The sequence below is a fragment of the Rhopalosiphum padi genome, chromosome 3 (genome assembly GCF_020882245.1).
Source record: "Rhopalosiphum padi isolate XX-2018 chromosome 3, ASM2088224v1, whole genome shotgun sequence".
Lineage (NCBI taxonomy): Eukaryota > Metazoa > Arthropoda > Insecta > Hemiptera > Aphididae > Rhopalosiphum > Rhopalosiphum padi.
In genome coordinates, this window is record NC_083599.1 from 57,260,579 (window position 1) to 57,285,884 (window position 25,306).

Here is a 25,306-nt window from a genome sequence, read left to right on the forward strand (position 1 = left end):
AAACCTTGAGAAGATACTGAAAGACAGGTTGCGGGTTGTCCATACACTTAGTGTGCACTTCTATTTTTCTTTTATAGAACTATAGAAGTTTCTACGCGTGAAGCACATTCTCTCGGAGAGTCGTCACGCTAAAGTGATACACAAAAAATAGCATTAGTTAATAGGTATGTGACAGGAATCTGGATGTATAAGTACATGAATATATAAATAAAATAAAATATAATATAAAATAAATACGTTGTTTTAAGTACCGCGGCCTTTCCGAGATAAAGGTAGACGGTAGTAAGTAGTAAGTACTCACATAGATATACATACGAACGCGATCTCACCACGATGATAGGTTTAATTGTATTGTGCATACAATATATTATTAGAAAACAATAATATCATCACAACCGCTACATTTCCAATGCTGGAAAATGTGTATGTGCATATTTTTTAATAATTTATATATATCTAATGAATCTTCTTAAAAATAATTGTCAATAGTAGAAAGCTACAAAACTTTCCTTTTTGTTTCGCCTTCAAAAAATGTATACCGCGAACAAATACCTTCCCCTCCCTTAACACGGCAATGATTATTATTTTTTATTAAACATAATACTAATCATTTTATAATTCCTTTTTCAATTAGGTTAAAATGTTTATAAATCAAATATCAGTTTTTAAACCACAGGAAATGTCAGCTTATGGAATTTTTAATATTAATTTGAATCTAGTTATAACAGAAAGTATTTAGTAGGTAACTTAATAAATAATAATTAGTGCCTAATCAATAAAAAATGCTGTATACTTTTAAAATAAAATATTCTAAGTAGGTACTTATCTAGATTTACGTACCTAAACAATTTTAAATGTATTATGTATAATGTATACATTATGTGTATTTTTTGCAGATAATAGTACGTATTACTTATTTCTGGAATAGCAACATTGATACAAATGAAAGAACATCCACTTTTATTGCAAACAGTTAATACTACAAAATATATGTTTCATCAAGATGATCTATCGTAAATGTCAGCAAAAAAAAAATAACGATATATCGTAAATTATAATTTATAAGTATCTACCTATATCACTTTGCATCAGTCAGTGGTGCTTTCATAAAGTGTACCTACTCCGTATACTCTCAAATGTTTTTTATAAAATCATTGGTATGCCGCGTATACTTTCAAGTTTCAATGAATTTGGCCAATTTGGGGAAAAATAGTTAATGTTTCTATAGTGAGCGATTTAATTACTTATTGAAAACCAAATAAAATATATTTTTTGGGTCAGAAACTATTTTCTATTAATAAAATTTATGTACTATTTGAAGTTCGTTGTTTTTTGTCGAATAGAATCTGTAAATATAATATATAATAAGCTATATCGGTATTAATAATTATAAAAATGCATACCTAATGTTATAGTGACGATGTTGAACTGAAAAGACAAAATCTATTTTTATCACAAACTTATTATCAATTTGTAAATTACGTATGGTACACGGAAATGAAATATTTTTTTAATACTCTAGTAGAGTTTTCAATTTAAATTGTAAAATTACGCCTTGTATACTAATATAGTATACATATAGTAGAGTATAATAATATTATCTAGGACATCTTAAAGCTTTTTATTCATATTTTAATTTTAAAGTGAGTAACGAGCATTTTAAAGTTTTAATAATACTTTAAATAAGTAACTATAACTCACTTAAAAATTAAAATATCAATAGAAGCTTATAAAATGCCCCAATAGATAATATTATTAGGTACCTTTAAGTTTGATAATAGTAGTTTCATATTGTACATTAATACATAATTATATTGTATGCGTCCAAATGACCACGTCGAAAATATAAGTCAGTACGCCGAAATGTATAATGTTTAGTTATAACGTTGTAAATGTTTTTGTTAACTTGAATACTAAATATAATAATCAGTTCATCGATTCATCAGTTTGAGTTTTTATCAAATTTATCGTATAGTTATATTTTATAGGTACTTATCCAAAAAATATGTTTTTAAAAAGCAACCATTTCATGTTAGTTAGGTAGGTATTATGTATTTTTTATTTATAATCTAGAATTTATAATAAGCGATGACCATTTTTAAATGAACTTATAATGTTTAATTTTACTTTAAGAACTTGAGCGAGTTATTTTTTTCATATTATTAGAGATTAAACATTAGTTATCTTATCTTAAGCTATTACGTTTAAGGTTGTATGATGTAAAAAAATGGCTTGTCCCATCGAATAAGAAAAAATACAAATATTAAATATAAAATAGTTACATAAATAATATAATATTGCGTTACATACTTTGTAGTAGATATTATGTTTATAATTTTATATAATGGTAGTCTTCGACCTTCCACCTTCGTAAATCATGACCACACCAACTCGCCATTAGTTATTGTTTCTTGAGAGAATTACGTCGAAGTCAGACTTCTCAACAACTTAAATTAAATAAGCGGACCGTATTTACAGAGACTTGATGTCGAGAATTCTTTTCGTTTTGCTCGCCGAAGTAGTTGAATGTACAACGGTGTTGTAGGTACTATAATATTTAGGTAATCTATTATATAAAAGCGTTAAAAATCGATCACACGGGTCAGTAAAGTTGACTAACACCTAATTATTATTATTATAACACCTTATTTAATTTTATTAACTCATTAATCCCAAGAACTCACCTGCACACCACCATATACCCATTTATTTAAGATATGAAGCGATCGCTTCACATAACATAATATGAGTTAGGTGCCACTGCTTGAAATAGTGTACTATAGTGTAATTTAATTATAATAGATTTTATTTATAGATAAATACAAATATCAATAATATAGGCACGTTTTTTTTCAACTGCTTGTAGTTATATGTACAAGTATAGAATATAGTCAATATAGATATATAATTTATTTTTAAGAATGTTGGAACCAAGTGACATAAAATCTTACACATTAGTTTCTAAATATGTTAGATCGTTTTAGTAATAAAACAAAATTATTTATTTGGTCTGAAATAAGATTCAATTCTTGTTTTGTTTTTTATTTGTAAGAGAAGCAAAAATTATAATTGCACAGTTGTAACTTTATTTGTATGACTAAAACTTAAGTAAAGGTACATAAAACATAATAGGCTTTATACAAAAAAAACTACATATCTAATATAAAGCAAATTTGAAGTTAGTATAACATTGATTGAATTTTGCTAAGTATAAATAAAACCTCAATGGTAACGAATAACAAAAATTATTTCATTCAAAAATAAATAAATAAATAAAACAAAACAAACTATAACAAATAATAATAAAAATAATAATTATAAATTAAAATTAAAATTATTAAAATATAAATTATACTACTATAATGAATGTTATAAATTATAAAACTAGTGTATTTCCCGTACCCATTTCTTGTAACCAATAAAAATTTTAAAATATAGTTTTTTTTAGCAAAATCAGCAACGAAGATAAGTATAAATATAGATCATAGAAGTAACAAGTATGTTGACTCTTTTAACTGGGAAAAGCAAATAGTACAAAATAAAACATATGCTACCACATTTATTTAAATAATTTAGTATTGGGAACTGGATGAATCATAATTATTTAGGTATTGTATCATAATCAATATCCACTACCAGAAAGAAAAAATTATTATCTTCGCCACTGATTCTAAACCATATAAAGGATAAAAAAAAACGAACATTAATATTCATAATTTTCAAGCCAAACATATTTTATCTTACATAATATTCTAATATATCACAATTGTAGTGAACGAACAAACCAATTTCCAAGATGTAATATAACGACAATCCTGAAATGTTAACGTGTTCGTATTGCATACCGTCCGAGTTTAAAAACATATTTTAATATGACTGTGTGCTGTGCACTCACTAATCGCTATGTACAGCATCTTATATAATTATTACAATTGAATTATATATTTAAATGATTATATAAATTTTAAAGAACATTACAATAAAAATATAATACAAAAGTTATTGTTTAATTTTAATTACCTATTTTAAAACACAGCATTTTATTGTCAAATGTTATTGATTATCACTATAAGTAGGTACTTAAGTTAAAATAAAGTTAACTTATAGTACTTACACTTAGAATTAAAGTTACAAATAAAAAACAATAAAATATTACAAATAAAATATATGGTTTGTAATACAATAATATACTTCTAACAAAAAAATACTTAAACCAAATATCTAATAAATTATTTGATACAACAATATTATATCAACACATAATTGTTACATTTATTGTCTCAGTTACTAACCCTGAGGTAATTTAAAAGTAAACTGATTTACTTATAAGGGTTTATCAGAGTATTTTACCCTGCAAAAAAAAGTATAATATGTAAATTACTTAAAATTTATTAATTATTTTTATATTCTTAGGATAATTGTAAAACCCTATACAAAACATTATACATAACATTTTTGAAGTAAATTAGCTAATTAGCTAAGTATATAATAATATAAATAAGTATAAATTTGTTATACAAAATAGGAAATTCTAACAAATCCAAGAAATGCGAGAAGAACATTTTAAACAAAAGATCAAATTATAATCAGACATTAAAGTCTCAAAAATGTATGCCATTTATACTAATATATTCTACTCGCCTTTTTAGAATAACAAAATATTTATAGAATATAAAAAAGTTGTTCTATTAGTTTAATTTAATTAATTACAAAAAATAAGTTAAGAATATTTAAAAAAGTTAAAATTATAGATTAATTTGGCTGTATGATAAATAGAAAACAAACAATAATTATTATTGTCAATAATTTAATAATTCTTAAGTCAAATATTAATTCTAGTGGAAGCACTACTAATAATAGCAAAACAAATTAAAATCGTTTTGAGAGAAATGGTAATGAAAATAAGAAAATATTGCTATTCATATACCCTAAAGATATGTGATTTATCATAATATTTGATACATACATCAAAAAGGTATAAAAAACCAAAAGTATAATATTAATAGCTTCGTTGTTTTTATTTCAAACCCGCATTTCACATAAACATAAAACCATTAAATAATAATTATTTAACACTGTTGAATTTTTTCAATTACTATATTATTATAATAGAAACTTGTATGCATCCAGATAGCCTAATTATTAATTAGGAATAAATTATTCAGTTGCTGTACATCTCTAATGATAACTGGTTTATTAAGTTTATTTGAATAGATTTTCAAGTATTAAAGTTATTATAAATAGTATTATTATACATAATATATTATGGATTTTGGTGTCAGCTCGATTTAAAAATTATAATAATATGTATGTGTTATTTATGTGGACACCACATTCAAACTTTTTAAAACATTTAATATAGGCAATTTTATTATTTTATATATATATATATTATTGTTAGGTATTCATATATTATTAAACTTCAGTAAATTTTTATACAATGATATGTGGTGGTATCATTGCCAGTATGTTTTAGGTATACTATATTATTATGATATTATTCTAGTACATACTGGTACAATTTACCAGTAGGTACTGATTCTAATATAGCAATACCAGTATCATATTTTCAATATTGTTATATCCCATTGGTACCATTTTATTGGTATATCTATAGGTTATTTAGATAAACAAGTTTCTATAATATATGAAAAAATAAAACAAATATTGTTAATCTAATTAGAATAGCAACTTATAGTATTTTGTGGTAGTATCAAAAATTGGATTTTTTTAAGACAATAGTTCCTATAAGCTTTTTTTTTTTAAATATTTACAGTTATATTTAATTATGATAATAAATATATTAAGTTCATATAATTATTTATAAAATACTTAAAATAATATCATAAAGGAAGGAAAATAATAAAAATTTGGAATAAATTAAACAAACATTTTTTGGAAGACTGATCATATCAAATTCTAAACTATAAAAAATACTATACTATATTTTTAATCTAATTAATATTCTGCTATTCATATTACTCCATTATACTAAGTATATTAAAAAACTATCAATTATACTCTTGTATATGCCTTTTAGGTCTATTTTTAAATTGAAATCAATCATTTATTTACTTTTAATAGTTCCAGCATTATTTTAAATATTATATAATAAAATAAATATTATATAAAAACTTGTTTAAAAACAAAAAATTTTTAATTTAATTTAAAATTAGTGAATATACTATACATAATTACTCACTGACAACCATGGCGCAATCAAAAACTGAATTTTGAGAGAATAATTATTTTGTGGTTATTATAGCAGAATGGGCACACCATTTGCTAACTAGTACTAGCGTTCAACAGCTTTCCCATCTTTGCATGTTTTCTGCTGAATGAACACTCATAAATATCTATCAACACTCCATATCTACTAAAACCTAATTACGCTTTATAAACTATACATAACTATCACCACAAATAGTTGTTTAAAAGCAATTTCTCAAATAAAAATAAAGTTATTGTCATAGTGTAAAATGGGAATTATGATTATTTTTGATTTCAAGAGACTGTCATGTCCATAAGTTGTCTTTATTTTACAAACATGTAATATGGTAAATTTGATTTCAGCAGTTACAACTTTTTGTTGTAAAATTTAATTTTAGAATGAATATTGACCAGTATATCAAATTTAAAGGTAACAACAATATCTGAAAATATTTTTTTTTCTATATTTTTATTATTAAGATTTAAGAGAGTTATAGTATATAAAATATTAATATTAGTTAAAATGCTCATTATTTGTTTAGAACTAAAATATTGTAATGAACGAATTATAAATACGAATACTAATGGCTAGACTACATAGACAACTTTATGTTCTTACCTTCAAGTTTTATAATGTCAATTCACTTTAATATTAAAACTAACAAAAAAAAAAATTGGAACTGTGAACACAAATTTACTATTTTGTCTGTTTGTAAGAAGAAGACAATACAAGCAAGTGCGACATTCTCTGAATTATTTTTATATTTTATTTTCAAACTTATTATAGTTACATTGATAGCCACTAGCAAATCTGAATTAAACATCTGGCTTTGCACCACTGTTATTAATTTAAATATTGAAATGCTAAGGTTTTCAAAATCAAAAAATTAATTGTACATTTCATTTCCTCTGAAATAAAATTATAAAAGCGAAAGATATTACAATTATATTAATATTTAAACTTAAATATCTTATAAGTCAATAATAAAACTAAAATTCAAATACAAGACGATTATAACGAAAATACAAACCATAAATTTGACTAACCATAATTATTATGAAACAAAGTTTTTAGAAACAAAATCTTCATATTCTGAAAAAAAAACAAAATATATAATTTCAAAATATAAACAACATAGGTATTAAATTTATAATTATTTGACATTTGTAATTGATATGAAAATACAAATTTAATTTAATAAATAATAGGTACATGAATTAATGTATTATATATTATACATGATTATATATTTACCTGTATTTGAACATTTTAGCTTCAAAATTTGAGGTATAACTGCATCAATTTGAAAACTACCCAACAAACTAGAAAAGAATATTTCTTCTATGATATTAGGTTGTAATGAGCGTAGAGTTGGAAGTCGTAACAATAATATAGCTATACGGTGTTCATCATTGCATTCTTTGATTAAATGCTGTTTTAATTCTTTGACAGCTTTTTCTTGTAGTTTGTTTAATTGTTGTCTTTCAGAAGGATTATCTGTTAATAAAATAGAAGTATTTAATGTACGTACAATAAACTTTATTTATTATTAATTTATTTAAAATTCAACATTAAGAATTTACCAGTGTTAAATAAGGATATTAATTTTAAATATGCATATTCCACTTCATTCACTTCAATATTTTCCATTTCTGTAATATAATCTTGTATTCTATTGAGGTAATCAATAAGCTAAAAAAAAAAAATTTACATTAGTATTTTTTTTTCAAGTATAACTCATGAAATTATGCTTATATATTAATATATTTACTACCAGGAACTTAGTTAAAAACACTTTTCAAAACTTGACTACCTAACTATTTAACACTTTTATTGTGTACAAATACATGAAAAAACATAATTTTTCAATTTAGACTTATTACATTAGATAAGCTTTCAATTATGTTGTCAATGAAGGTATATTAATATTGTTCAATGAGTTTTATAGTAATATTGATAATTTACTAAGAAAAAATTTGAAAGTACAATAAGTTGTAGAAAAAAAAAGTTTCTAATAAATGAATTATTAATTTGATAAAATGTTATCATTCCAATAAATAAGAGTAATCTATTGAGTTAATTAAGTTTAAAAAAAATAACAGTATTTATAATAAAACCAACTAAATAATATTCAATGGTGTTTAAAAATAGCCAAATTATTTATAGTAGAACGTCCCCCGTGGAAACCATATTGAATGTTCAATAAAAAAAAAACTTTTAATGAAGAGATATTTTTATATTTATCAATTTCAAATATAATATTGGTAGTACGGAAAAAAATAGAATAGTAGTTTGTTACAGAAGAACAAACTTACTTTTCATAAAAATTGAGAAAATTATAGTTTTTTAAATTTTACAAAATATATCCAATTTTAATGATGTGTTAAAAAGAAAATGTATGAGACATTTAAGAACAAAACAACAGTCATACACAAAACTGATTAACAAAATGTCAAGGCCAAATGCCAAATTAAATTTTTGAATTGTCCAGATCATGAAATAATGCATGTTGGATTAATATTATTAATGAAAAAAAAAGTCAATAGTCAAAGCATCTAAAATATTTTAATAAAGGTTCTTTATATACATTTAAAAAAAAATTATCAAAAAAATTCAACTATGTAATTAGTTTCTTTCTTAAATTTTTATATTAGTTTCTCAAGTAACATAAATTATTTAATTTCCTATTATTAATAACAATTTTTAATTCAAAGCTAAATTATAAAATAAGAATGATTTGAAATACTGAATACTATACAAAATCAATTATGAAATATGTAATGTTTGAATAAAATAAAGTTATAATGTAATTTATATTGAAACTGATAAAATATTGTCATTAATGTCATTTTAGTAAATAATTCTAACATTTTACTTTGATTGACAACTACATTAAATACTTTTGTTTGGATAGATTCAATGGCACCTAACCTAAATATCAAAGAGGAAAACTGTCCAACTTGTTTTAATGTATAGGTGGGAGGCAAACAATGGTGAATTGGGGAGTACTGAATGCTGATTGATAAATGTATATATACTTTACATCGGTATAATATTTATAAATTAATGTAACTTCATTTATTTATAAATATAAATCATTAACCTGATTTACCTACCTATACTCTTCTGACATTATAGAGTATAGTGTACTAATTAAACAGTTATTTTTAAAATAATAAATGGTTAACTTAGCAAAATAAACTATAAATAATAATTTGTATCTGAATACTGGATATTTGAATTTACTATTATTAAAAAATATCAACAATACATGATACCCATAATTTTTCTAGTTGAGATACTTTAAGTTCAAATTTTGATAAAATTGAATATTTACAAAAAAAAAAATATTTTTCGTCAAACTATTTTAGTTACTTTGTTATATCTACCCAATTCAAAAATATTAATAGTATAGAAATTTTGAAAATTTAAATAAATTATTATTTTAATATTTTTTATGAACACTAACATTTTTAAAGTATAAACTAATTATAAGTTATTTTATTTATACAAGGAACCTATTCATACTATACTACAGCTTATATTGATTTAATTAAAAATAGAAATACTTATATCATATAAGTAATGTTTTTGGCAAAATTTAATAAATAATTAAATCTATCATTTTACTCATAGTAATTATTATTATTATATTGTTCAAGCAAGTAGTACAACACAATAAGTACAGTAGAAACTGTTTATAATGACATTGGTTGTAATGACATATTGGGTGTAATGACCTTAGATTGAAGGTCCCAGCAAAACTCTAATATTGTATGTACCAATTTGTATCGATTATTATGACATCTATATAATGACTATACGAATGTTATGACGGTTATTTTTGGTTATATTGGAAAAATCTTTTATCTTTAATTTTAATTGTTCCACTGATTGGAATCAAAGATTTATATTAAGGAACAATATTGTGTTTTCAACAATAAGCGAAGATTCAAATTTGAATTATTGATAATAAATTTAGTATTGTTTTTATGTAGTTAAGATTTTATGAGTTTCTGTTTTAATTGTTTGTGTGGGTACTGGGTAGATAGTTTTTGGATTGTATCACCTCTCCAAATAAAATTTAGTTTAGCGCTACCGGGTATGCAGAGGACTCAGTTCCCCAACTTCTAATGGTGGTTAAAAAGTATTCCCTTTAACAAATTATTTAAAAGGTACACTGAAACGCTTAAAATTATAACCAAATATAAGTTTTAATATAACTAAGAATTTTGTTGAAATTAAATCTTAGTTTTTATTATTTATGAATTCATTTTATTTAAGAGGATGTTAGCGTAGTATTTTTTATCTCTCTCTAACTCACGCATAACATAGCAAATTTTACGTTCACAAAAATTACTATAACCATATTAATTTCTCAAATTAGAGTGAAATGACCTATTATAGAATTTAAAGCTAAGAACATTATCTAGGGCATTTCATAAGTGTTTTATTATATTTTTATTTTAAAGTGAGTTATGAGTTATGAGATGTATATAAAATTCACAATTTTAAAATAATCATAATTAACTTTAAAATTAAAATATGATAAAACGCTTATGAGATGCACTAGATAATGTTCTTAACTTTAAATTGTACAAGAGGTTATTTCACTCTAATTTGAGAAATTAATATAATTATAGTCATTACTGTGAAAGTAAAAGTTGCTATGTTGTGCGTGGGTTAGAGAGAGATAACAAATAGTACGCTGACATCCTCTTAATATTTAATAAAATAAAATAAATATTCTTATGTAAAATATAAGTATTTATAAATGTTTTTTTTTTTAAATAGCTCTATAAAATAATGTGAAATTGAACAGTAGAACCTGCTTAATTGGGACACATTGAACGGTAACCTATTTGTCTCCATTATCCGACTATCCCGATTAACCGAATAACTAATAAACCAATACATTCGTTCGGGACTATGCAATCTGTCCCTATTAAGTGGTTGTCCCCTTTATGTGGTGTCCCAAATAAGCGGATTCTACTGTATTCATATATATATTTATATATATATAGGTAAAGTGTAAATGTGTGATTTTTTTAAGTATGCTCAGTGCTCAATCATGCAAATAATTTGAATTTTTCTTATACAATAATTTAAAGCACTAAAAACATTAGATTTTTATGATAAAAAAAATTTTGTCTTTAGTTTTCTCCAAAGACAACCAATACTTACAACTTAATATTATAAGAGAAAATATTACCATTCAAAATATAAAATTTGTATAAATTATTATTTATTCTTAAAAATGTAGTATTATTTGTGGTTTAAATGTTTTATGAAACAAATAACAAATTTGAACATTATTTAAGGATAAAAATTGGATGAGTATGTAAAACACAATCGCTGTTTATACATTATATATCATCTTATATGCATTAAACATAATACATACAATTTTAATTATGAAACGCTTAAAACTATATGGAGACATTAGTCCTCCTGGAATTTTTTCCTACTTTAAACCCCGTGTATAACTGTGTAAGAATTATACAATATAAATATGTAATATGTATGTAGATAAAAGTATATAGGTGGTTCATAATTTCAACAAAAAATGTTCTCGCAGACAAGGTTTGACCAACACTAATGCATAAAATATTCTTTTTTTGGTATCTACATTAAAATATATGTAAAATATGCAAAAAAAAAGTAATTACTGTAGATTCCTGGTATTATGAAACAAATTTCTATATCACTAAGCTATGTTTTGAATGAATATTAGAAAGGATGACAACAAGTTGGGAACCAATTTTCAAATTGGTTCACGGGTTGTTTACAGGTAACATACAAATTGGTTCCAGCAAGCATTCATGATAATACAATCTTGTTAAATTAACTTTTCAAATTATTATGATATATTCAATCAGTAAAAATTTTCTTTCCCTTTTAAACAGACTTAGGACTGTATAGAATTATTATAGATATATATATAAAATATTTCAAGCACTATCTAGAATACCTAGGAATGGCTAAAAATGTTACTGAGTATAATATATTCATATTATACACTATATATATATTGGTTAAGAATAATATTTTTTCCTAACATTAATAATAATAATTGAATGATACTAAACAATTAATAGGCCGCAACACCTGCATGTGTTGTCTCCGTCTCACAAGTATGTAACATAGCAAATTTGTGCTCCGCAGGTCACATTTAGCTCCGTTAGTTTAAAAATTAGAATGAATAAACCTATTATAAAACTTGATGGTAAGAACATTACCTGTGTTTGTATGTTGGTATTTTATGATTATATAAATGAGTTATGAGCATTTTTAATGTACGGTATATTAAATACGCATAACGTGCTAAAAAATTGAACTATTGTAAAAAAACCAACATACAAACACAGATAATTTTCTTACCATCTAGTTTTATAATACGTCGATTAACTCTAATTTTTAAACTGAGGGAGCTAAACAAAATCTGCCGAGTGTAAATTTGCTATGTTATTTACTTGTAAGATGGAGACAACACATGCGGGTGTGACACCCTTTTAATACTTTATATAACTAGATATAAAATTATACAGTGAGTTCCGCTTAATGTGATCACTGGTTTATAGAATCAACTGTTATTAGAATCAAAATTGAAAATCCCAAACCAGTTCTTATGTTACTAATGTTAAATTAACCTTTTATTAGAATCACCAAGTACTGGATAATTGAATCATTTTTAAGAACATTCTTATTGTTTTAATGGTATTTAAAACTTTTACTAAAAAGAAACAAGAATTGTTTTGAAAAAGTTAAAAGGAGCTATTCGAAAATATGTCGAAAACTATATTTTTCAGTTGTTCCAAAAGTTATAAGTACACACATTATTATTTATTTATTTTTAAATAATTAAAAATTATGTATATATTATATTAAGTGAATATGGATTTTAATTTCAGGCTAAAATTAAAATGAAATTAGTAGATTCTCAAATACAATCAAAAATAGATAGTTTCTTTACTTTATTTTATTTTAATCTAATTTTAAACATACATATAAATATAAACTCATCAATAAAAGAAATGTTTTATGGAATCAACCGGTTAATAGAGTCAAAATTATCTGAACCAATGTGATTACATTAAGCGGAACTCACCATATTTATAAACTTTCCCAGACATCGTAAACCTAATAAAATATTATAAGATTAGTACACATTTTGTAACAGTTGTACGAGTATACTGGAAAGTAGTTTTTTCGGGAACCAATTCCGCATTAACCATTGGAAAACATACAAAATTTTATAAGTCCTTAGCCTTATTGATAACTAATAACACAATTAAGAATAATATAAAATTAAAATGCAATAAGAAAGAGATAACACAGATATATTATAAACACAAATTACATCCAAATGGTTTAATTTAACTATACAGATTAAACTGTTATAATATGTATATATATATACATAAAAAAAATACCAATCAATCAAAATTTAAAAAGTAGCATGGTTGGACATGGATGTGTTACCATACCTATCTATTTTTTTATGTTAAATTGCACACAAAAAAAGGTCACAATAGATTCCACCGTAACAATAGTAATATAATGTTAATGTTCATAAAAACTTTTTGTATTAGTTTTATTTCTAATGTAAATTCAACTTAATAAATTAAATAATTATGGTTGATAAATTTAATTATTTACCTCCTTAGCTTTACTGGAGTTGGACGAGTTGTGAATTTCATCATTTTGTAAATGAGTTATCATAGAACTAAGTACTGGTATTATTGATAATGCCTGTGCGCATTGAGTTAAACCCAAAATAAACAATTGTGACCAAGAATTTTTTAGCAGACTAAGCTGTACTTCAAATCTAAAACATAATAATTACAAAATAATTAATAAGTTCTTATTAAATTTTATTTGCTACAATATTAATAGTGAATCTTACGTTAGAAGCTGAAAAACTGGAAGACTCTGAACCCAATTTATTGACAGAAACAATAACCTTGAAGCACTTTCACAAATAAAATGTAAATTTAAGTATGCATATTTAGGACTAGGTGATTGAAATGGGAAGTTAATATTGACAGTTGGCATTACATCTTCAGAAATATCTAAAACAATGTTACTCTGCACTTCAACCTCATATGATGAATCAGTACCATTAGAATTTTGCTAAATGGAATAATATTATATTAATTAATTAAATAATAAATATTATATTTGATTATTAAATCAACCAAATAAATAGTGAGTAACTGTATAATATATTACTTGAGTAGCATTTGTCATAGAATCCAATGTAAGTACTAATAGGCTTTTATTGTCTTGATTAAATGGTTTAATATCCTGTTCATTATTTGGAGAATGGCTAACTGATGATTCTTCATCTTCAGCCATATAATAATCCATATAATTCTGATTTCTGACAGAAGAATCATTTTCATCTGAAAAAAAATTCTATTAAAAAAAAAAACTTGACAGTTTAAATCAACCTAATATTGTTCTTCAAACTGATAAATGTATTATATTATTAGGGTTAACTGACAATAAGCTAATATATTACTTGATGTTTGAAGTAAATTCAATGCTGTTTGATCATTATACACGGAGCGATTTCCTGCATATGGTATTTCTGTTTTAATGAAATGAATATCATTTTTGATAAATGGCATTTCATTTTTAATATATGAATTATTTGCGTATGAAAATGTAGGAATGTTATTATTGTCCGGGCTAGTTGACATATTATGAATAGATTCTATTCTATCTGTAACTGGTTTTCTTTCATGTTGTACAGCTAATAAAAAAAAAAACAAAAATTAATTATAAGCCACCAATGTAATTATATAATTTTTTAATTAGCAGTATACTATTCTATACCAAAAAATATTGTTTAACTATGAGAAAAACAAACAAGTTATTTTTAAGCTGTGAGCATGATGATTTTTGTTTTCACATTCATAATTGATGAAAATAAATCTAAAAATCATACTTGGTGCAATACAAATTTGGTCTAAGACATAATCAATATAACTACAGTAGAAATTCGATAATCTGGCTATATTAACCTATACGTACCAATATTTATTTGTATATAAAGTTACTATCGTAAACAATAAAACGTTAGATAAAACTAAGTAATAACATATTAAATCTGAATAAACCTATTGGATATTTTACTTTTATTCAGTTAGCGTTGAAGTACAATAAGGTTATTCATTTTTTAATAATTAATAAATAATTTTTTAATTTTTCAATAAGTAAAAATGCATTTTTATGTGAACCCTTATTAATTCGCCGTTTTTATTAATCTGGCAGTAGCGTGGTCTGATATCTGTCGGATTACCGAGATTCTACTGTATATATTATTTTATTAATATTAATTACATCTATCATCTATTACACATAAATATTGAGATATTATGTTTTAATGATAAAATTATTTTAATATTTTGATTTTTAACAATACATACTTAAATAACATAAAAAAATATATAAAAAGAAGAAATGCATACATACATTAATACAATTCAATGCGGTGTGAAAGAAATTGGTTTTTGGACAAGTTTGTTATTGTTAAACAATTGTAAGCGCATTTGTCTATCATTATATTGTTTTTTTTTTTTTTTTCAATAATTAAGATTAAAGTAGATGTTTACTATTCTGAGGTTTTCCTACTGAAAAATAGTGAAAATGCCCACATTACCAAAAAAAAAACGTCTGTTTATAGAAAGGTGTTCATCAGGAGAAATTTCACTGTATATAAATATTTACTATATTATATTGTATACCTACCTAATATTTATTTATTATAGTGGACATTTTCAACAAATTATAAACTATGACATGTTTACTCATATATACCTTATTTAAAAAATGTTAAAATACTAAATATATAGCTTTAGTGATATCTTATAAAAATTAACTAATTAATTGAAATTCTATAACTAATTATATATACGTAATTATTTTGTAAAATAAATATAATAATTCATCCTTACAATCACTTCTCATTCCCATAGACAGGCACTTTTGAAGACGGCAATATTGACAACGGTTGCGGTGATTTTTTGTAACTTCACACATTTTGGTACCTCGACATTGATAGCCTAGTTGTTTACGAATAGATCTTTTAAAGAAACCTTTACATCCTTCACAACTAATTGCTCCATAATGTCGGCCTAAATATAAAAAATCATTTTTATAAGGTATCATAGAATATAAATATACCTATTATAAGCATATAACTTAATTTAATGATAATTAGTCAACACACCTGATGCTCGATCTCCACAAACCACACATGATTCAACAGGTAAACAAAAGGAATGCATTTTTTCGTTGCCAATCATGTCGTCAATATTCATAATTATGTAATCACTTCAACATTAAATGTTTGTTTTGTTAGGTTCCTAATTAAGATAATAAGCTGTAAACACAAAATAATTGTATTTAAATATGGGTGATATAAATTAAATTGTATATTAAAATAAGTTCTACTATATTATTATTATTATAATTATAATTACTACTAGAAAATTATCAAAAAAATTAGGTCATTAAATAGTAATGGTATTTATATTTTAACAGATAGATAGATACAATTTAAATTATTAAAAATTCAAACTTTTAATAAAATTAAATACTTTCGATACTAACCATTGAAATCTAACAGATATATGTAATATATTTTATGTATTAAATATAGGTATAACATAAAATTCATGAGTTTAGTTATTTTAGTTATGTATGATTTGATATTTAAATTATAATAGTTCTTATAATCGTTTTGTAGAAAGGGCAATCAATTAAAAAAATTTTAAATATATATTAATCAAATAAATGTGTTATATTTCTTAAGTTAAATAACTGTTTAAAAAGGCAAAACTGTAATTCTAGCATCAATATAATTTCAATTAGTTAATTGTATAACAAAAACTTCTGTGTTATTAAATATAGGTACCTACTAACCTACTAATATATTATATTTTACCTACTGACATATTATAATTTAAAAGAAAAATGTGATTTAAATCAAACAAATAAAAGTGAAATGGGATTTATTAAATGGGAATAGAATATTCCAAAAATGGAAACAATATAACAAAAAAGTATCGGTAGATAAGATATTATATTACATATTTACATATAACGGGCATTTCAACTAGTAAACACATTATAATATGCATGACAAAAAATATATATATATATATATAATATACATAATATATATTCTGTCATGATAATATGATTGTTGTTGAATGAACTTCATAGTAAATAAGTAAACAACACACACTTTTTTTTTTTAATGAGGACACAATAAAAATTAGCATAAACAACAACTTATTGCCGTTCATGGTTAACTGAAAAACCAAATCAATTTTAATTATCTGTACCTCTTGGTCTGTGGATTCTTCGGGACGAACGCCATGGGAACGAAGTATTAACAAAGTAGACCCGAAAACACTCGAAAGAATTCAGAAACAAAAAAAATAAATAAAACAACAACTAAGACGAATAGTTTGACAGAATAAAATACGGTGGGAAAAAAATAATAATAAACGAATTGGGTGACGACTACGAAAAGTGATTGTCGTTTGTACGCGAGTGTGCGACACGCCGTCCAGTCGAGTGTCGATGGAGAGTCGCGACTCGCAAGTCGCAATGATGAATTAATGTATTAAACTTAAACAATCGGAAGATTTCCTACGATATGGAAATCGCATGATAAGGGAAAAGTCACTGCGTGTGATACGAAAGAGGTCATCAGCTGATAACCAGTGGCGATCGGGACTTTGGAACGTGCCGCCGCGGTGGCCACACCACAGTACCACACCGATAACGATGAAACAATCCAACGACAAACATCGGAAACATCATAAACTTATCAATTATTATGGATATTGGAATAATTGGATACTATCACAAAATAATTTATTATTATTATTTATTTGTAAGCTACACGGCCTACACGACTGTATATTACTACATTATTATAAAGCGAGTTGCGAGTATAACATTATTGGCGTTCGGCTATAGATGTTTGTAGCCTAAAGCCTTGTAAGAGGTATGTCGACAATATTATAGAATATTACAAGAAATTATTACAGTATGCTAACCACCGAATTGCCGCCAATGTAATAGTCACACGCTCAGAATCTCAACTAAACTGGTGAGTGGTAGTCTTCGTTTTCCGCAAACGGTTTAGTCGAGACCATGGCTAAATTAAAATATATTTAATTTTCCTTTCTCATTTTCTTTTTAATGTGATTGAATTGGAACTATAAAATATATGAACTTAAAAGAAAAAGTATTTGTTTCAAAAATATTTCAAATACCTATGTATTTAAGTATTTCTAACTCGAGTACTTACAAGACTGCTAAAATCCAGTAATATATTTTAAATGTTTAGAAGTCAGAACTGAATTTGGATAGAGAACATAATTTAATTTTTTTTATTCAAATCAATATGTATTTGGCCAATAACTTTTCAATTAATTAATAAAAGAAGAATATACCTAATTTGTATGCAAGATGGTGCACCAGCTCACAATTCTAATGTTGTGAGAAGTTAGCTTGATGAGGTCTTGCTGTGAAAATGGATGGATACAAGAAATTGAGTACTTTGCCACCTAGGTCCTCTGACCTAACACCAATTCATTTTTTTATGAAGTTATTAAGAAATCTTGTGTATCAATCATATTTATTATTATGATTGAACCGCTAATGATCTTTTTCATAATATTGAACAAAATATCATACCCGAGACCAAAATTGGAATGTGTTTTAAACAAATTGTCTTAAATAAATAGTTTTGTATTTGTTTAAAACATTTAAAAAAAATGCAAATTGTATTGTAATATTTTCTATGAAATATACATTTTATTTGTAGATCACAGCTTATACAACCCCGGTGTAGATAATCTAAGAATGATGTTACTTTATAATTTACTTTGAGTATATTACACTTGAAACATTGATAACCATTTAAAAACAATGTTTTAAATGAATAAAACATTTGTTTCGTATTATTTAAAAAAAAAAAAAATACTGTTTCTTCCAACAGTGGCTGAGACATTGAGAAATGGCAAGAAAGCCTGGGGCCAAAACTTCAACTCTGTGTTACAAATATTGGAGGTCATTGAATATTTTTAAAACATAATGTAATCAATGATTTAAGTTTTTTTTTTTTTTAATTAATAATAAATATTAAAAATATTATTTTGAATTGCAATTATAAATTATTACTTTTTTATATTCAATCAATTCATTTATTGAAATGCATATTATTTGTATGTACCTAGTCAAAGGTTTAGTCCCCCTATATTTATATTTAGCCCACTATATGGTTTTACTTTTTAGCCTCAGTTAGCCTTTAAGTTATTTTTAACTTTGGTTTTCTAGGACTATAGTAGCCACTGTAACTATTAAATCCTAGTTACGCCGATAACTATATTTAAGTATGTCAATTAAGTGATTTTATGTTATATATTATTTACTTAATATTTTGTATCCTAATTTTAGTTGAAAAATAAGAAGAGAAGATATGATAATATTATAGGCTAAATGTCTAACATTTCTATGCTTAGCATCCTAAAATTGTTTCATGTTAATTTAGACTTTAATAGTACCTAATAGGCCAAAACCATAAGATAACATGAAAAAAATAGAAATACTTAGTAAATATCTATTACATTATTTTATGAGAATATGTGATATACAACCACAAAATATTTATATTTTCAGTTTTTATTTGGTTTGTTATTGTATAGGTGTATAACTTTTTAACTAATTTTAAAAAGCTTCTTTTTTTATCTATTAAAGTCAAAATGTACTATTCTAGTAAAATAAATAATAAAATATTTATTCTATATCTTAAACCATGATGTGCCGATATTCATATTTGAATACTCAACTTTTTAAACTATATGCTTTAGTAGAATTTTAAATAAATGTCATGCATGTGTTAATTGCAATTAGCATTACTTTTTTTTTAAATAATTATTCTTGCTATCTTACAGCTTTCAAAAACAAATTTAGAAGATAAGCTTGACTTATTTTGCCTTACTGATAATTCATCTATAAAAGAAAAATAGAATTTGCACAAGAACATTCAATAAAACATTGATCGTTTAATCTATATTTTATCTTACTTTATATTTCCTGTATGAAATCACACACACAAAAAAAAAAATAAAAATATATCAGTAGAGCACTATATTATATTATATGATGGGATGGATTAAATTACAATTATTTGATTCAAAATAGTGATTTATTTTTGTAATAATTAAAATTATTAAACATTTTTAGCCTTGTAATTATAAGGAAAATTAATTCAAAAATTCCAAACTTATAGTAATAAAATATGTTTATATTCAATGAAAATAATTATTTTACAATTTATTTTTTTAACTTGTTACATTTATAATAATCAATCATTATCGATAAAACTTTAACATTGGACAAAAAGAACATAAGTGATTCAACCCAAATTAGTTGAAATGTATTAACACCTAAGAACTCTAGGCAATAGGCAGAAGTAAGCCACCCAATTTGAGGTACTACCCAAATCATGACCAGATTTATAATTTCAATATATGTCAGGTTAATAAACGGATAACATATTGGTAAAAATGACACAAACCAAACAAAATATTGAGAAGTCATGACGGTGTTAAATGCTACCATAATAAAAGATAAACAAAACAAACAGAAAGGTAAGTCTTTAGTAAAGGAAAATTTGAATGATGTGGACACTAAAAGAATTAATGTCGGAAGTTTTGTTACTATACTGTATATTATTGAAGTTTGATTGAAACTCGATAATAAATAATTAAAATAAAAGTAAACAGAAAAATTATGACGCACATCTAAACGACGACTATGGTATAAGAATGCTTCATCTAAAAACTGTTGTCCGTAAAAGTAATACCAAGGCAAAGTTAATACAATTAATGATAAAATAAATACGACAACAAATAATATTTTTTTGCGAGTAGGTAAAAGTCGACTAAGAATCATTTTAGAATATGATGTATAATTATTTTCACCATCAATGGACAAATAATATACTAAACAATAAATAATGGGATAGATCCGTACATGCACAGATATTGCAAAACAAATTGCAGATAGTATATAACAATTTTCAATATGAGCAAGCAAAGTTATAAGAACAAGAAAACAAGATATAGAATCGGCATTTCCACGAGTTGAAATCACAATACTTAAAGGATTGTATAACCATAAATATGCACAGACATTACTAAGACCAGGATGGGATTTAGAAACTAATTTACGTATAACAACAGCAATTGCCAAATCAAATGCTGAAAATAATAACTTTCCCCAACAATTGTGTAGTAAAATATTTGGTATAAGTAACATAGCTATTAATGGAGTATATCTGTATGTTGGTCTCATATATGGAGAGTCACCTTCCCACATATGCTGAGCTGCATCTGTGAATATTTTGTAGTCAATGTCGGTATAATGAACACCTGTATCATCATTGTCATACCATTGCGAGAAAAGAATCATAAATATTCTAATAAAAAAAGCTAACGCTGTATGCCAAATGAAATACATATTATTTTATCTAATAATTACAACTAATTTAAATTCACATCTAAATTCTTGTACTATGCTTCAGTGCATTTGAAGTCAAACACTCCCTAAATTTCATAAATTGGGTTTTACAAGAGTTAGGTTTTAAATCTTTTTCATTTTGTATAATACACGCAGCATATTCTAAACCTTCGACTCGACATTTTAGTAAAAGCTCAGGATATCTTTTAAAGCGTGATTTCGCTTTATTAACTGCATCCATTACTTTGTCGTTCCAACTTCTCTTGATCTGTAATGAAAAAAATATTAATTTGTATTAAGTTATCATTAATTTGTCTTAGTTTAAATTTAGAATAATAGCATATATTTCTATCAAAGGAAAGTAACTATTAAAATAATTACCAAATAAATTATCATAACTTACTCAAGATCTTTTTGAAGATTTAATTGTTTGATTTTTTCAATAACTAATTTTCTTTTTATATCTTCTGCAGTATTTGGTTTAAAAATATCATAAAATCCTTTACTAAATAAGATCAAAAAACCAATTGCACTTCCAGTAACTGCAAATATTCTAGGGTGTCGTCTGTAGAATGGTAAATCTTTTAATTTCTTTCTATCAGAAAATTGTTGATAAAATTGTTGATGATTTGGCTGATCTGCTGACATATTATTCCTGTTTATATACAGATAAAAAAAATAATTTTAAATATTTAAAAATTATAATAAATTATTATAATTTATGCAAGGAAAATGTATTTCATCTTTAATTCTTCGAGGAGCAAATTAAAAATACTCAAGAGGCACAGGAGTTTTTTTTATATATTTGAGTATTTCCGAACAATGATGAACACGTCTTGAATAAGTGTATATGATAAATATTATATTGGCTTATAAAATAAAGAAAAAATACAGGTAGTAAAAAACATATTCATGTATTATACATTTATACCCTCCTTGCTGACATTAAAAAAAAACATGTAAATATCATTGTGTTTGTCAAAAGGTTAAGTAAACTATTATATTTTCAATATACTTTTAAAGATAATAATTTCTAATGAAATTAATGATTAGAATCTGGAAATGTATAAAAGTAAAGAATTAGTAAATAATATATTTTAGTATTTTTTTACCTTAATATTTTGGTTTTCTTCAGTTACTGCTTTAGGTTTCATACCAGAACACACTAGTGAAAATTCGTGATATTTTTTACAACACTCTAATAGATTGTTTATATGTTTTGTACAACGAGACTCTTGAAAATCATTCTCTAAAACAAAAATAATGTGATTAAATATTATTATTTAAATTCATTTTTTTTTTTAATATAGTTACATTATGACATTATGTTATATTCTTATGAGTTATGATAAATAAATCGAACATAAAAGTAATTAAATTGCTTTAAATGTTGTTAATTATTTTCAATAAAAAATTAATTGAAGTTATATTTTAACATGTTTAATTAGTAATTACTTCCTCTGTATCATCAATATTTATCATAAGTTTAATAACAATTAACTATTACCAACAATTGTATTTGTAAATAATTTTTTTTATTTATTTACATGAGTAATATTATTATAATATATTAATAAACATAGATTTTACGTTTGTATTCTGAACAAATTATGATAAAAATAAACCCTAATATCAGTACCTCAAAAGAAAAAAAAAACTGAATCGAGTCAGAATAGGACACCCAAGAATGACACACGGAAATCTGATGGTAAAATGCAATCGACTAACATGTCAACCATACGGCTCCATACTCACAATCAAACATATTGTTAAGGAATGCAAACAGTATGTAAAACAAAGAAAGGAACTCAATAAAAGCCACCTTATTGGGACAAGTCTAGGTCCAAACCCAGACAACAAATCAACACACTAGAATTCTTTAAAACAATAAAAATATTAAATATAATATAAATTACATCTAATAATTATAATATACATATATATCCAAACACTACCTCAAAACTGTATTAAACTATCTAATTATAATCTTTTATTTTATTTTCTATCAATAATTGATTTTAATAAGTGATCATTAAAATGTAAATATATATATATTTATATACATTAAGGTAATGCTAATGGCCATATAGTTGTCAAAGCAAAAATTATAAAAATTTCAAGATCAATAAAAAAAAACTTAAAGAAAGTAATCAAGATAAAAATAAAATCAACTTATTTTACATTAAGAGGAAACAGAAATTATAAAGTCGAGTGATTTTAATTGTTGTTGGATATACTAAGCTTTAGTTACATTCAAGACTAATTAAATAATCAAATCAAAGATGATAAAATTATCAGTACCTAACATTGTAATGAGTTTTGTTCAATATTTCAATATAAAATTAACTCGGGTATCACATAAAACATTTTAAATGTCAATTTATTCTAATTGGTTTAAACCTATAAATAATCATTTTTAATGACAATGAAATAGTTTTAGGTCGATGGATTTTTCTTTATGTAAACATAAAGATAAATGATTCATTTAAAATCCACAACTACTCATAATAGTTTAAACTAGTATGTTTAGACATTTATAAATGTTATGTGTTTATTATTAATAAGTCAATAAGTCCTCGCTGGTTTCTAATATAAAAAGCATATAAGTAGTGATGGATTAAGTGTTCAGGCAGAGTGAGCAATTTCCATACTATTTTTTTTAGTGTTCATCAGTTAAATATCTGTTGTGATGTTTTTATAAGTAAAGTAAATGATTATCATTTTTCAGTCGAAAGAATGAAAATATTTTATTAGTCTTTCATCATTTAATTATACGCTTTGAAGTTTTATTAAAATAATTTTGTTTATCAAACTTATCAGTTAACATTAATGTATACTAACTTTTTTAAGTAATTCTTAAATTATAAAATCATAGTTTAATAATATATTATAAAATATTGTGAAATTATTTCATAAATTCAACACAAAGTACATTAGTTTTATTTATATTTTTTAGTATTAATACTTGTAGGTATTTAAGTAAAAAAAAAATTGAAGACAGAATTTTAGACTGTTATACTCTGCTAATAAATATATTAATTATATCCGTGCAAAACGTATGACCTACAGCAGCCGCCCCTAAAGATAAGTTCTTTTAAACCTCAATTCGTATTTAAAAACCTATTTACGTTTTTGTAATTGTTTAAAGGCCATCGCTGTACAGATTTTGAAATACGAGGGCGTACGTATTATTTCAAGTGTAAAATCTGAATGTGAAAAAACGCACGAGGGCGAGTCATGATTCTCGTCGTAAATGTGACTTTATAATAGGCAGTATTTGTATACTATACAATAATATAGACATTGTACTTACCAGATAGACATTTTTGAATAGCGCAAGCTAACTTCTTACAGGGATCCGGTTTAGGCATAAATTATGAATTATTAACTTCGGAACGGGAGGAAATAAAAACTGTATAATTGTCTATAGTTCGCATACGAATGGAAAACACAATATTGTGTCACCGGCTGTCGGTCGCTAATCACTTTATTATCACGCACGAACTACGGACGACTTGGTGTTGGTGAGTGGAGCAAAGTAGC

General features: G+C 24.4%; 3 protein-coding genes across 4 annotated transcripts; all 3 read right to left on the reverse strand.

Moving 5' to 3' along the window:
• Nucleotides 1–3,063: 3,063 nt before the first annotated feature.
• On the reverse strand, nt 3,064–17,934 carry LOC132926483 (nuclear receptor subfamily 2 group C member 1-A-like). 2 transcript variants are annotated; one of them, XM_060990851.1, is made up of 11 exons: nt 17,569–17,934; nt 16,449–16,601; nt 16,174–16,353; nt 14,736–14,969; nt 14,444–14,616; nt 14,118–14,344; nt 13,871–14,039; nt 7,795–7,903; nt 7,466–7,708; nt 7,258–7,303; nt 3,064–4,351 (listed from the first exon to the last, which is right to left on the reverse strand). In XM_060990851.1, exons 2-10 carry the CDS (start codon nt 16,537–16,539, stop codon nt 7,266–7,268), a joined length of 1,464 nt encoding a protein of 487 aa, XP_060846834.1. In that variant the 5' UTR covers nt 16,540–16,601; nt 17,569–17,934; the 3' UTR covers nt 3,064–4,351; nt 7,258–7,265. The 2 variants fall into 2 exon arrangements, with proteins under 2 accessions (XP_060846834.1, XP_060846833.1); XM_060990850.1 differs by lacking the exon at nt 3,064–4,351 and having other exon boundaries at nt 6,677–7,303.
• A 2,591-nt stretch (nt 17,935–20,525) lies between these two features.
• LOC132924451 (GPI mannosyltransferase 1) lies at nt 20,526–21,912 on the reverse strand. Its single transcript, XM_060988780.1, has one exon. The coding sequence runs from the start codon at nt 21,761–21,763 to the stop codon at nt 20,576–20,578; it is 1,188 nt and encodes a 395-aa protein (XP_060844763.1). The 5' UTR covers nt 21,764–21,912; the 3' UTR covers nt 20,526–20,575.
• A 254-nt stretch (nt 21,913–22,166) lies between these two features.
• Nucleotides 22,167–25,290, reverse strand: LOC132924453 (cx9C motif-containing protein 4). The gene is made up of 3 exons (XM_060988782.1): nt 25,077–25,290; nt 22,876–23,012; nt 22,167–22,401 (listed from the first exon to the last, which is right to left on the reverse strand). Exons 1-3 carry the CDS (start codon nt 25,132–25,134, stop codon nt 22,348–22,350), a joined length of 249 nt encoding a protein of 82 aa, XP_060844765.1. The 5' UTR covers nt 25,135–25,290; the 3' UTR covers nt 22,167–22,347.
• Between the last annotated feature and the right edge of the window lie 16 nt (nt 25,291–25,306).

Bases quoted from the DNA above. Each gene is read 5' to 3' on its own strand.
- LOC132924453 (XM_060988782.1), bottom strand. From the start codon at position 25,134: ATGCCTAAACCGGATCCCTGTAAGAAGTTAGCTTGCGCTATTCAAAAA. The intron at 23,013-25,076 runs GTAAGTACAATG...TTTTTGTTTTAG, and splicing joins TATTCAAAAATGTCTATCTG to AGAATGATTTTCAAGAGTCT. The intron at 22,402-22,875 runs GTAAAAAAATAC...ATATGTCAGCAG, and splicing joins AAGAAAACCAAAATATTAAG to ATCAGCCAAATCATCAACAA.
- LOC132926483 (XM_060990851.1), bottom strand. From the start codon at position 16,539: ATGAATATTGACGACATGATTGGCAACGAAAAAATGCATTCCTTTTGT. The intron at 14,970-16,173 runs GTAAGGATGAAT...TTTTTTTATTAG, and splicing joins TATGGGAATGAGAAGTGATT to CTGTACAACATGAAAGAAAA. The intron at 7,304-7,465 runs GTAAATATATAA...TTTTTTTTTCAG, and splicing joins GCTAAAATGTTCAAATACAG to AATATGAAGATTTTGTTTCT.
- LOC132924451 (XM_060988780.1), bottom strand. From the start codon at position 21,763: ATGTATTTCATTTGGCATACAGCGTTAGCTTTTTTTATTAGAATATTT.